Consider the following 12,710-nt stretch of genomic DNA (forward strand, 5'->3'; position numbering starts at 1 on the left):
AGGGGCCCAAAACTGGACACAGTATTCCAGGTGCGGCCTCACCAGCACCGAGTACAGGGGGACAATCACCTCCCTGCTCCTGCTGGCCACAGCATTCCTGATACAAGCCAGGATGCTGTTGGCCTTCTTGGCCACCTGGGCACACTGCTGGCTCATGTTCAGCCGGCTATCTACCAACACCCCCAGATCCTTTTCGGCCAGGCAGCTTTCCAACCACTCCTCCCCAAGCTTGTAGTGTAGGCAACACTGTGACTTCCCATGCAGTTAGGTTTAAACAGAACTCCTTTCCTACATACCCAGAGTGACGACTGGAGCCTCTGGCAAGCAACTGCTTCATAAAACTCACTCTGCTTTATTAGAAAAGTTACAGTAGAAATGTAAAAAAAAATGAAGTTACTACAAAAAAATCTATGTACAAATTCTGTAGGACTGCAGAGCATCTCCCTCCAAGGCTGCTAGGGCTGAGCAAGCCTGGCAGCAGAGGTTTCCAAACTGTAAACAAGTTTTTAGTGTTAGAGGCCAGGGTGAGAGGTATCTCTCACTTCCCAGTGTTTAAGCTGCTGAGGGTGCAGGAGGCAAGGTGTCCGGTCAGCACTGTCCACACTGGCAGCAACGTGGGGAGCGTAGGCTGATGCTTGTTTTCCCTTATGATGAAAAGTCATGTCTTTTTTTAACTCAGGCCTCTGAAATGTAACAGGTTTGTAGCCAGGCTGGCTTGTGGGCAGAAAGGCTCTTAAGCTCACATCAGCAATATCTGCTCCTCCCTGCCCTGTGCCAGGTTAAGCATTAAGCCTGTGTCTAGAGTGGGTTTTTCCTCACATCTATCATTGCTGGGTGGTAAGGCACCGGGGTCACGTTCAGGCTGGCTCTGCGCAGCTCCCGGCGGGGCTTGGAGGCAGGAGCAAGGCTCCGCGGTGGGTGCACCTCGTGGGGCTGCCCCGCTCTCGGCAAGTGCTCGGCATCCCTCTGCCGAAGGTCCCCGGGGCTGTCGCTGGGCAGGGAGGAACGCCTCCACGTCGATGGCAAAGGGGCGTACACCAGGTCCCTGCTCTCATCCCTGACCCGATGGCTTTCTTCAGCGATGGCCAGAGGCACGGGCTGTTCCCCAGGGCTCGATTTCTCGCAGGTCCCGAGTGTGGGGGCAGCTCTGTCCCCAGCTCCATGAATGCTTCTCTCCATCCCTGCTGGGAAAGATTGGGGGTACAACGAGATGAGCATCAGGATCTCTACTTTTCTCATCCAAATCAGTGTCTGTACAGCACTTGCTCGAGGCCAGCAATGACCCACACTGCTCCAATCTCTCACTGCCAGGAAAAGGAATTTCAATTCCCTTTTAATTTGGTTGGAACGGCAAAGCCCTAGCCTGGCCTTCCTCTCACCTTTGGTCTGTCCAGGGTGGAGGTTCATGTTACTCAGCCTCTGGTTCAGCTCCTGGTTTGCCCACATATAGTGGCTCAGCTCCTTTTCCAGCACCTGAATCCTCGCCTCGTACTGCAGCTTGCTGCTGGCCAGCCCCTCATCCATGTGCTCTACAAGGAAAAACAAGGCCATTTCAAGCTGCGAGCCCTGTGAAAGGTGAAAGCCGTGCCACTGCTGCCTGTTTCAGGAGCTGGGTGATTACCACGGCTCTGCTGGAGCAGTAACTGCATGTTCTGCTCGTGCTCCTTCTGTTGCAGGGTGAGCTGGCGGTCCATCTCCAGGCGCTGGCGCTCCACAGCTGCCTCCAGCCAGTACACCAGCTGCTGCTGCTCCTCCAGCTGCATCTCCAGCTCCGAGAAGGCAATGTGCTGCCTGTGCTGATCCTCTCGCAGTGTCACCACCTGGCCAGAGCCCAAGAGCAAGAAACATCTCAGCTCCTTCAGAGACTGGAAGCTTTCCTGCACCACTGAGCCTGATCAAGTTAGTTTTTTGGTGCAGCATATGAAGGTTAGTAGTTCTGGGATGTCACATCTGCCTCGCAGAGCGAAGAGCAAGGTGTGGCTGCACTGATGTGGCAGAGCCACCACAGGGATCCAGTCTAGTTAAGCCCCTCTCAGGTGTTGGGACAGGTGGGGATCAGGGTGCTGTGCCTTTGTGGCCTGACTTTACAGGGCAAAAGTGCAGTAGGAGGCAGACAGAAAGCTTGAAACTGAGGAAAAGAAGAGTTTGGTCAGATGCTACAGTTCCCACCAGCACAAAGAGCAGCTGTCTCCCACCTTGTCAAAGTACTTGCAGAGCAGAGCTCTGGTCTCGGAGGAGGAGAGGTAGCTGAGCTTGGCCATGAGGTTCATCTCACACTGGGACAGGAGGCTGGCTGAGGCCCGTAGGACTCGTTGCCTGCACGTGATGGACTCATTCTTGTACTCGATGGCTGCATCCAGAGCCTCGATTGCCTCATCCAGCTGGAACAAGATCCGTTCTTCCTGCCAGGACAGAGCTGCAGTTACTAGGGAGCAAAGGGTTTGCTCTGCTTCACCCTGCCCCGACTTCCCTTGTCACCTCAATAGTGCTGGCAAGAAGTTGCGGTATGCACAGTTTGGGGATGTGGGGCAGCATCTGCTAATGACCCCACACTCAGGTCTTTACTTCTCTCCTGCTACCTCATGCTCTTGCAAGCAGAGCAGCCCAGCCCAAGAAGAAATACCTCTGGGGACAGCAGGGTGCCCTGACGCAGCTTGTTGTCGAGCTCCAACCTCTGTTTGAGCAGCTGGTCCTTCTCCTGGCGCAGGTTGTTGATCTCCTGGCGGATCTGCTGCTGGTCATGGGCACTGCTGTGACGCAGTTGCCCATTCTTCTCAGTCAGCTCCTTCTCCAGGTGCTCCAGGCGGCTGGACACACGCACTATGTCATCTGTCAGGGCCTGCAGCAGAAGATGCTCGAGAGGATCTGCTCTAAAGGCAAGTCAGGCTCCCAGCCCCTTTCTAGTCCCTCCACAGGTCAAGCAACACCACATGGCACACATAAGCCAAGGGCTATCAAGCCAACTAGCTCAGAGGCAGATTTCCTACCCACTTCCTTACTGAGGTTCAATAAGGCCAAGTGCCGGGTCCTGCACTTTGGTCATAACAACCCCATGCAACGCTACAGGCTTGGGGAAGAGTGGCTGGAAAGCTGCCCAGCTGAAAAGGACCTGGGGGTGTTGGTTGACAGCCGGCTGAACATGAGCCAGCAGTGTGCCCAGGTGGCCAAGAAGGCCAACAGTATCCTGGCTTGTATGAGCAAGAGTGTGGCCAGCAGGAGCAGGGAAGTGATCGTCCCCCTGTACTCGGCACTGGTGAGGCCACACCTGGAATACTGTGTCCAGTTTTGGGCCCCTCAATACAAGAAAGACATTGAGGTGCTGGAGCGTGTTCAGAGAAGGGCAACGAAGCTGGTGAAGGGTCTGGAGCACAGGCCTTATGAGGAGCGGCTGAGGGAACTGGGGTTGTTTAGCCTGGAGAAGAGGAGGCTGAGGGGACACCTTATCACTCTCTACAACTACCTGAAAGGAGGTTGTAGTGAGGTGGGTGTTGGTCTCTTCTCCCAAGTAGTTAGCGATAGGATGAGAGGAAATAGCCTCAAGCTGCATCAGGGGAGGTATAGATTGGATATTAGGAAAAATTTCTTCACGGAAAGAGTGGTCAAGTATTGGAACAGGCTGCCCAGAGAGGCGGTGGAGTCACCATCCCTGGAAGTGTTAAAAAATGGGTAGATGTGGCACTTTGGGACACAGTTTACTGGGCATGGTGGTGTTGGGTTGATGGTTGGACTGATGATCTTAGAGGTCCTTTCCAACCTTAATGATTCCTAGTTTTTACTTTCATTAAAAAATAATCCAGCCACCAAGCCAGGAAACATGAAATTATTACTCTACCCTTAATTGGTTTAGTGGTGGACATGGTAGTGTTAGGTTAATGGTTGGACTGGATGACCTTAAGGGTCTTTTCCAACCTAAACAATTCTATGATTCTATGATTCCCAACACCACCTCATCCTGGCCTGGTTTTCCAGCCTTCCACCTCCACTGGAAACCAAGCAAGGGGTTGAGGTATCACACTCATCCTACCTGGCTGGAGCGCAGTCGTTTGCTCTCCAGGCCATTCTTCTCCTGCAGCAGGGCTTCCTTTTTAGCCACAATAGCTTCTCGCTTCCTCAGCTCATCTTCCAGCTCATCCAGGGCCCGGCGCTGCTCGAGAACTTTATCCATCTCCATGTCCAGCCACTTCTTCTGTTCCTCAATTTTCTGATGGAAGGAGAGGCAAAGGGCATGTGCGTGTGTGCAGACAGCAGCAGCAATGCCCAGGACTGCTAGACTAAAGAGCAATGGGGTTGAGATCAGAGAGAGAGTCTTGAGTCTATCTCTGCTAACACCTACAGCCCAGACTTCACTGGTTTTATCCTTCCAGCTGCTCTGAGACGCAGAGCTGAGCTAAATCCCCAGCTGCCAAGGAGTCCTTGGGGGCCACATCTCCCACCACCCTTCTACTAACAGACAAGATTTTGCAGCTTCTCTACCAATGCTAGGATTTAGGTGAGAACCTGGTCCTGGGGGTAAGACAAGATCTAAGTCCTCTGCTACTAGATGTAAGTCATATTATGGACTGTCCTCCTCAAGGGCAGGATGGGCTATGTCCCATCGCAGGCTGAAGTCCTGGCTTCCAGGCCTTCCCTATCGCCCAGAAGTCTGCCATGGCAGTCCCCTTCAAACAGGAAGGAGGAGGCAGGCTTGCTCTGCCTGTACCTGTTGCTGCTCCAGGCTGATCACAGAGCCATTGCTGCCACTCCGCCGCTTCCTCTGGAAAGCTGCAATTTCCTCTGTTTTGATGCGCAGGATTTTCTGGTGCTGCTCGTGCTTCAGTTCCAGTTCCTGCGTGGGAAAAAGCAGCCGTGAGCGTCGAAGGGGTGGAAGCTGTTTGCCCTACAGCCAGGGGCTGAGGGACAGGTTATGTTCTCTGCTAGCTCTTTGGATACTCTTTAAAAAACCCTCTCTCCATCTACATGCTCTCCAAGACAATCACAGACCCCATGAGAGCTACCCTGGCCTGCCCAGCAGCTTGCAGGGCCCACCCATCGCCATCCTCACAAATACCGCAGTAGCACAGCTGCTCCTGCCTGTTCCTACCTTGACTTGGTGCTGCCGCTTATTCACCTCTGTCTCCAGCCGCCGTTTCTGCTCGCTCTCCTCCCGCAGCCGGCGCTGCAGCTGGCCCTGCTGCCGCCGCATCAGCTGAATGTTCCTCTCCAGCTCCTGCACTCGCTTCTCGCTCTGGGCCGAGAGCGACACCAGCCTCTCCGTCGCCTGCTTCTTCTTGCACAGAACCTGCCAGAGGGTGAAAGCTGCCCTTAGGCTCGGCGTCTCCCCTGTGCTCTTTGCAGAGATGCCCCCAACTCTGCCCCTGCCCACCTCCCTGGGCGGGCAGAGCCTTTCCAACTCACCCGTGCCTTGCTCTGCGCGGCTGCCACACGTGTGCGGTACTCCTGCAGCTTGCGCTTCTCCCCGGGGTCCCACGGCTCTTTGCCCTCCAGCTCCTGGAGCTGCTTCTGGCTGTCGCTCAGCTCTGCCCGCACCTGCTCTGCCTCCTGCTCCAGCTCGCTGATCTTCTGGCAGTATTGCCTGTTCAGAGCCTGGGCGTCCTTGCCTGCAACACACCCCCCTCCGCCGTGACCTCCAGGCCCCCTTCCCTTGCAGCCAGGATCCTGCCAAGGGAGGGACTCTTCCTCTCTCTTCCTCAAGTATTTTTGACTACAGAGACTGAATGGTCCCTTGCCCTCAGCTACTCCAGAGAAAGGATTTGGGGAGAAACCAATGGGGAGGGTCTCACTCAGCTGGAGGGATGGAAAAACAGTGCTCTGCTGCCTACAGGGGAAGGGACTGGGCACAGACAACATGGGGAGGGAAGGTGAGGATGGGAGTAGACACCAAGCATCCCAACTAGGAGCAGATTTCATAGGGAATGGTGCATCCCACCAACAGCTCTGCACCTGTCTTAATGAGCTCCGTGATCAGCTCCTCCTTCATGCGGATGTTGATTGCCAGCTCTCGGATCTTCTGCTGTGCTTGCACCAGCCTCCACTCGGAGTCCTTCCCTGGCAGGCACTCCCAGGGGCCGAGCAGTGGCTCCCGTCTCCTGCAGACCTCTGCAACACAGATTCCCAGGTAAGGGAAGGTCCTGTCTTAGCAGCCGGGTGACAAAAGGACAATCCAACCTCACATCTGTAGCCAAGAACTGGCACAGTATCACCCAGAGTCACCGAGAGCTTCCAGCAAAACACGCAGCTCTTGCCAGACCCCAGCAGTTCAAGTTTCTCCTTAACAAAAGCTAGACTGTCATCTGCTCCGTTTTTGTCCTCTGGGCTCATCCAGGTGGGACATGGTGCCTTCCTATCAACAGCAGCTGTGAAGCACCACCAGCCCTAGGAAGACTGTCCGACAACCTGCAGTTGCCACTTGCCTTTTGACAGCTCCAGCGGCTCCTCCTGAATCGAGGGGGCATTGCCTACGCTTGGCTCCTCGCTCAACTTGCAAATCTCTTTCTTGCTCCAGCTTTGGATCCCATTTCTAGAAGGAGCAGCAAACTAATCAGTTGGGTCTGGGCACTGCCAGAGCTGTTCCCAGTAAGAACCCCCATGATCCCCAGGCTTCAGAAGGAGACAGGAACAGTAGCTGTGGTCAGGAAAGATGGTAATTAGCTCCCCAGTGAGCAGGCAGCTGTCTCAGCAGAATCACTGACCCCAGAGGCAGCGTTTGCTTCAACATCCTACATGAGAGCTGAGATGCAGAGGTGGAACAGCCAGGTCATGCAACTGCCAGGGCACTGCACAGTGCCGGGACAGCCTCAACTCACCGGCGCTGGGACAGTGACCGTTTCTGTTCCCACTCCTCCTCCTCTCCCGAGGACAGCTCTGACGGCTTCTCCGAGTCCTGGCTGAGCTCCCTCCTCAGCACCGTGGCTTTGATCTCCGGATTGCTGGTCGGGCACTGCGTGTGGTTCAGGTGCCGGCCTGCCAGGTCCTCCTCCTGGAAGGAGGGATTGCTGTTGAGCTGCTGTGGCAGAGATTCAGAAAGAGAGGAAACATGCTGCGTGAGAGCTGGTGTTACAAAAAGCAGGTCTTAGCTGGGCGTCACTGCTAGACACAAAGAAAAGCAATAAAATGGAGTTGAGCATGTTTTCAGGAGAACTGGCATGTTGCTAGACCCAGCTGCCTGCCCTCCTGCCTTCTGCTGCTCAGAAGCTGAGCAAATCTGGGACCTGCCTGTAACATCAAAGTAAAAGCTTCGGTTTTGAAGCTGGGTTGGTTTTGCTGGAGTTGTGAATCTCTTTGGATGTGAACACTGAGTGCAGTCCTCTGGACTTACACCTCTGAGAAGGTTTGTGTTCAACAGTGGGGAAAAAGCTGTTCGCTCAGTGGAGAACATCCAAGTGAAAAAGCAGCAAGCTCCTCAAGGGCACAAACTCGCACCCTCACCTTCCTGCAAAGGGCTCTTCCACTCTGCTCGGCAGGAAGGAGCCTCGAGGGAACCCCGCTGAGGCCATGGGACGGGGCAGCATCCAGTGGGGCTGTGTGAGGTCTCTGGCTGGCGGTCACCAGGTGAAGGTCTTCCAGCAGTTCTGGCACACACAGCTTTGGCACTGCCATCTCCAAGCGCACGTGCAGCTCTGAGATCTTATCCTGCTGCTCCTGCAGCTTGTCGCTCTAGGAGGCAACGAGAAAAATGTGTTTTTGTACATATAGATCCAAGACCTGCTGCAGAGGAACCTGAAAACTGGGCTGCACTCTCCTGGGGAGGAAGGGGAGGCGTGGGGCAGGTCCCTACAAGGAGAGCAGAGCCCAGAAATACCTGCAGCTTATACTGCTCCATGGCATCCTCCAGGGCAGCCAGGAAATCACGGTTCTCCTCCTCCAAGCGCTCCACTTGCCTCTGTAGTTTGGCCACCTGCTCGTTTTTGATGGACTCACACCCCTTCTCAGTGTTCACCTGCCCCCCGAAATACAAGAGAGGCAGCATCAGCATCCACCTTTGTCCTTCCCTTCCCACGCTGGATTCCGCAAGGGCACAGCAGCTCTGCAGACCCAGATTTTTCCTGCGAAATAAATCTCTCAGCCACAGCTGAATCCAACATCTCCCTGCCTGCTCCGAGGACCACACCATTCTGCCTCCCTACAGCCTCTTGGCTGGGTTGCTTCTCCTCTCCCTCTCCCGACCCTTCCACTGGGCCATGCTGAGGCTGCTGCATTCAGTGGCCACCAGATGAACCCCACCTCGGAGCTAACCCACCCCAACCATTACCTGGGCTTTTGCCAGCTTTGAGCCTTGTGCCTCAGGGCTCTGGTCTTCTGCAGAGGTGCTCTCGATGCCGCTATCTAGCCCAGCTGAGGTCAGCTCGCTCCTCTCGCTCTCCACCGCACACAGCCACTCCTTAACCCGCAGGATCTGCTCCACTGTCAGGTTACTGTCCTCCTGCAGCTCCATCAGCAGGCGGTACGCGGCGTCTGTGCAGGTCCGGTAATGCGCGCACTCCGCCAGCAGCCGAGCCGTGGGGTCTGGCGCACAGCGTTTGGCGGTGGCCGAGCGGTTGATGATACGGGTCTCGGAGCGGTGCCGCTGTTCCAGCGCCTTCTGCAGGTTCTTTATCTGCAGGTGAAGCTCTTCGACATGCTCTGTCTCCTTGCGGCAGTTTACCACGGCCTTGTTCTGGATGTTTTGAGCCCGGTTGGCGTAGTTCAATGTATTGAGGCTCTCATCAAAGTCAGAGGAGGATGGGCTGACACAGGCTATCATCACAGTCTGGGCATTCCCTCCCAGAGAGTCTTTCAGGATCCTAGGGAAGAGCACAGTGATTAAAATAGCTGAAATTCAAAATAATGGAGGATCCAGGAGGTTTCCAACCCTTTTCAGAGGTTAAGCCCAAGGAAAACGATATTGTCGCTCTGTGGCCAGTTCAGCACTAGTGAAGTGAGCAGAATCATTAAGCAGAGGAATAACAGTTTGCACTGTGCCAACTTTCCATCTGAATAATTCCCAGTGCTGGGAGCTCCCTGACTCTGTGATCACTGCTAGGTGCATGCTGCATGGGAGCCTGCTGGAGACTGCAAAGGCCACCTGCTTGAGCTAAAAACTAACTGCAGACCATCAAACAAGCCTACTGGAAGTGTTTTTTATTCGCTACCAGGCAGGAAGGGGCAGGATAATCCGTGCTGACACCCCATCTCAGATTTGGCAGCATGACTTAAGCAAGGCTTGTCTTCAGCAGCACTGCAACGAGCTAGTCCATTGTTTCTATCCTGGCCTTGTTGCTCCTCAAGCTTCCCTATGTGAAAACCCCCATAGAGGGTAGACCTGTTAAACTGCCATGAGGCACAGTGGGTCAGCTGGCCCCTGTCCCATCAAGCAGTCAGCATGAGAGCAGAAGGGCCAACCGGTCCTGCAAGCTCCTCTTGGCCAGCCTGGGGACTCTGCCACCCAACCTGGCAGGCTGGGCATGGGAAAGGCAGGGAGAAGCATCACCTCCCTCCTGCTGGGACAAGAGCCCACGAGACGCGCGGAGTGCAGCGGTCCTCGTCCCAACTTGTACCTGGTGATTTTGGAGTCCCTGTAGGGGATGTGGCTGCTCTTCCTCCGTGGGTCTCCCAAGGCACTGATGACGTTGCCCAAGGCCAGGAGGCCACTGTTGATCTGGATACTCTCCTTCAGCCTCTCCCCTGTGTTTCCCGTCTTCACAATTCGCTCCGAGCCTGCCAGGTCCACAAAGTGAAACTTGGAAACCAGGACCTGTCCCGAGGCAGGGACGGAGGGGGGGTGGTGGTGGTGCAGGGGGAGGCGACCAGCCCCACGCCGCTGTTCCATGGTCACTGTGAAGATGGTGTGCGAGCGGCTTGACTGCCTGTTGACGTGGGTAGCTCCCGTGTGCTTGGCTGTGTTCCCCATCTCCAGCAGGCTCAGCACCTCGTCCAGCCCTTCCACTTCTGACTCCTTCACACCGCAGAGCACTGCAACAGCAAACGGAGCTGTGGCTGGGAGGGAAGGGCTGCTCGAGGACGTAGATCCTCTGCACAGCCTGGTGCCATCACCCTGCCCACACAGACTGGCTTTTCAACACTGAGCAGGACTAAGCACAGCAATCTGCTGCAGGACAGGGATGGAGGGAGAAGACCTGGCTCTGCTCTCAGGGACAGATAACCCAACACTGGCCTTGGGCATGGGGAGAAAAGGGAGACCGTGAGCAGCCACACATACCAACATTCCCCTTGTCATCCTCCCGGATCTGGATGTCTTTGCTGGCTGTATCCACCTGCAGCAAGTCCCGAAACTCCTCCTTGTACACCTCCAGGTAGGACACTCGGACCGTGTAGTCAATCAGGTCATTCTCATCGATAAGCCTGAAGGTCTCAGCCATGGCTCGCGGGATGATGCCCTGCTCGTCTTCGTTGATGGAAGCTGGCGGAGAGATGCACACGGTCACGGGGAGCAGTGAATGCCCGGGGGGCCTGTGCTGGCCAGGGGCAGGAGCCTGCCTGCAGCACACATGCCAGCTGGAAAGGAGCAGCCTCTCACCCCTCCCGCAGCTCAGCCCTCGCAGCCCAGATTAAACACCCCTTGAGAGTTTTTAAGCCACAGGACCTTGCGGCAAACCCTATCCCACTGCTCTCTCGCACAGCGTGGTGGCTTCTAGCAATGCTGCTTGTTTCCAGCCCTTCCTCAAGAAGAAAAAGGAGCATTAGCGTTTCAGCAGGTAGCAAACACCGTGCCTGCAGCTACAGCATGCTCTCCTTTGAAGCCAGCACAAGTCCACAAACATTCCCAGCTCTGAAGAAGTTTTTTTACGTGCTTGCAGCCTGCTTGTATATGGCCACAGCACTCTGCCGTCTGCATTTGAAATGGTTTTGCTTTTGTCTCCAACAGCCATGTAAAAGGGCAATCCCCAATGGTGCAATGATAGCCTGAACTGGGAAACTGAAAATAGAGGTAGATTGAAAGTATGGAAACAATTTAGTGTTTACAAATTATGCAATTAACTAAGGCTGACCAAAACATTTACAGTACATCCTCTATAAGATATCAATAATACATTAAACCAGCACTTATAGGACGGAAAGGTTTCCTCTTTTGTTCTCTCCTTCACATAAACTAATAGGACTACCCCCCCCAAACCCCTCTCTCCTTAGGGCTTATTTCAGGAGTGAGCTGATAGATTCAAGCCAGCCGAAGGTAGAGGTGCCCTAGGAAGACCACCACCACTCCAGACCAGACATGCTCCTCTCGTTTGTCCTGCAGCGGTAGAGGAGAACACCGAGTGAAGATTTCATTAATCACTGATGTGTGTATTTGCACAAGATGGGACACTATTTTAGTCTCTGTTTCTAGGTCTGGTCATGCTGGCAAATGAGGCTGAACTTCCCCAAATGCTTCCAGAGGGAAGGACCCAGGCGTCCCAAGGGTTTCGGTAACGCTGTGATCTCAAAGAAGGTGTTGTGCATAGGGGAGGGTGGTTACAGCAGCGTGGGTGGTGGGGAGGGAAGGCTGTTGGGGCGGGCAGGATGGGGACGGGTGGTGGCTGGGGGGGCTGCCAGGGTCCAGAGGGAGGGAGGGCAGGGTGGAAGGAGTGGTTGGGGCGGTGAGGTTGGCGGGTTTGGGTAGAGAGCGCAAAGTTGACGAGACGGCTGGGGACGGCGGGGACGGGTGCGGGCTGGGGGTGCGGGCTGGGGGTGCGGGCTGGGGCGGGGGCGTTGGCGGCTCGGCTCAGCCGGGGTGCGCGGCGGTGGGCACCGGCGGGCAGGGCGGGGATGCTGGCGCACGGCGCCGCCGGCCCCGCCGCGACTCACCGACGCTGGCCTGCCCGATGGTGTAGGTCTTGCCGGAGCCGGTCTGCCCGTAGGCGAAGACGGTGGCGTTGAAGCCGCGGAAGAAGGCCCGCAGCAGCGGCTGGACGCAGGCCCGGTAGACGGCCGCCTGCCCCGCCGCCTCGGGCAGGACGGCGGCGAAGCGGAAGCGGCGGCGGCGGCCCAGCGCCACCTCCCCGGTGGCGGCGTCGCCCCGCAGGCAGGGCCGGTGCCCCCGCAGCGCCTCCCGGGGCAGCAGCGGCCGCACCCGCACCGCCACCCGCACCGCCGCCCCCTCGGCCGCCATGGCGGGGCCGCCTCGGGGAGCGGGATGGGCCCGGCCCGGCCCGGCGCGCCGCGATGGCGTCAGGCGGCTCCGCCCGGCGCCGCGGAGGGGAGCGGGGGGCTCGGCGGGGCGGGCCCCGCCGCCCCGCGGGCAGCAGAAGGCGGCGGCCCGGGGCGGGGCGGGGGACGCGGGCGGGCCGCGGAGGCCGTGCGGCGGGGCGGGGGCGAGGGCGGGGCGCTGCCGGGGCGCCGCCGAGGCGCTCCGTCGCCCCCGAGGTGCTCCGGCGGTCGGTGCTCCCTCGCTCGCAAGACGCCTCATCTCCCGTGAGGTGCTCCGCCGGTCGTGACACGCTCCAGTCACTCATGAGACAACGCTCCACCGCTCGTGAGATGCTGCAGTGCTTGTGATGCGCTCCACCACTCGTGAAACAACGCTCCACCGCTCGTGAGATGTTCCACCGCTTGTGAGACAGCGCTCCATCACTTGTGAGACAGCGCTTCACCGCTCATGAGATGCTCCATGGCTTGTGAGACAGCGCTCCATCACTTGTGAGATGCTCCACTGCTGGTGGGGTGCTCCACCACTCGTGACACACTCCAGTCACTCATGAGACAACGCTCCACCGCTTGTGATGCGCTCCACCACT

At 56.7% G+C, this 12,710-nt stretch overlaps 1 protein-coding gene across 1 annotated transcript; it reads right to left on the reverse strand.

Moving 5' to 3' along the window:
- Positions 1-798: 798 nt before the first annotated feature.
- On the reverse strand, positions 799-12,085 carry KIF7 (kinesin family member 7). Its single transcript, XM_075714174.1, has 18 exons — positions 11,782-12,085; positions 10,196-10,396; positions 9,534-9,948; positions 8,249-8,780; positions 7,799-7,936; positions 7,426-7,653; positions 6,804-7,003; positions 6,411-6,517; positions 5,941-6,096; positions 5,395-5,597; positions 5,081-5,278; positions 4,700-4,825; positions 4,025-4,201; positions 2,624-2,839; positions 2,196-2,402; positions 1,622-1,820; positions 1,380-1,529; positions 799-1,184 (listed from the first exon to the last, which is right to left on the reverse strand). The coding sequence occupies exons 1-18, from the start codon at positions 12,083-12,085 to the stop codon at positions 799-801; spliced, it is 4,143 nt and encodes a 1,380-aa protein (XP_075570289.1).
- Positions 12,086-12,710: the final 625 nt, after the last annotated feature.

This window comes from Pelecanus crispus, chromosome 7, assembly GCF_030463565.1.
Source record: "Pelecanus crispus isolate bPelCri1 chromosome 7, bPelCri1.pri, whole genome shotgun sequence".
Taxonomy (NCBI): Eukaryota; Metazoa; Chordata; class Aves; order Pelecaniformes; family Pelecanidae; genus Pelecanus; species Pelecanus crispus.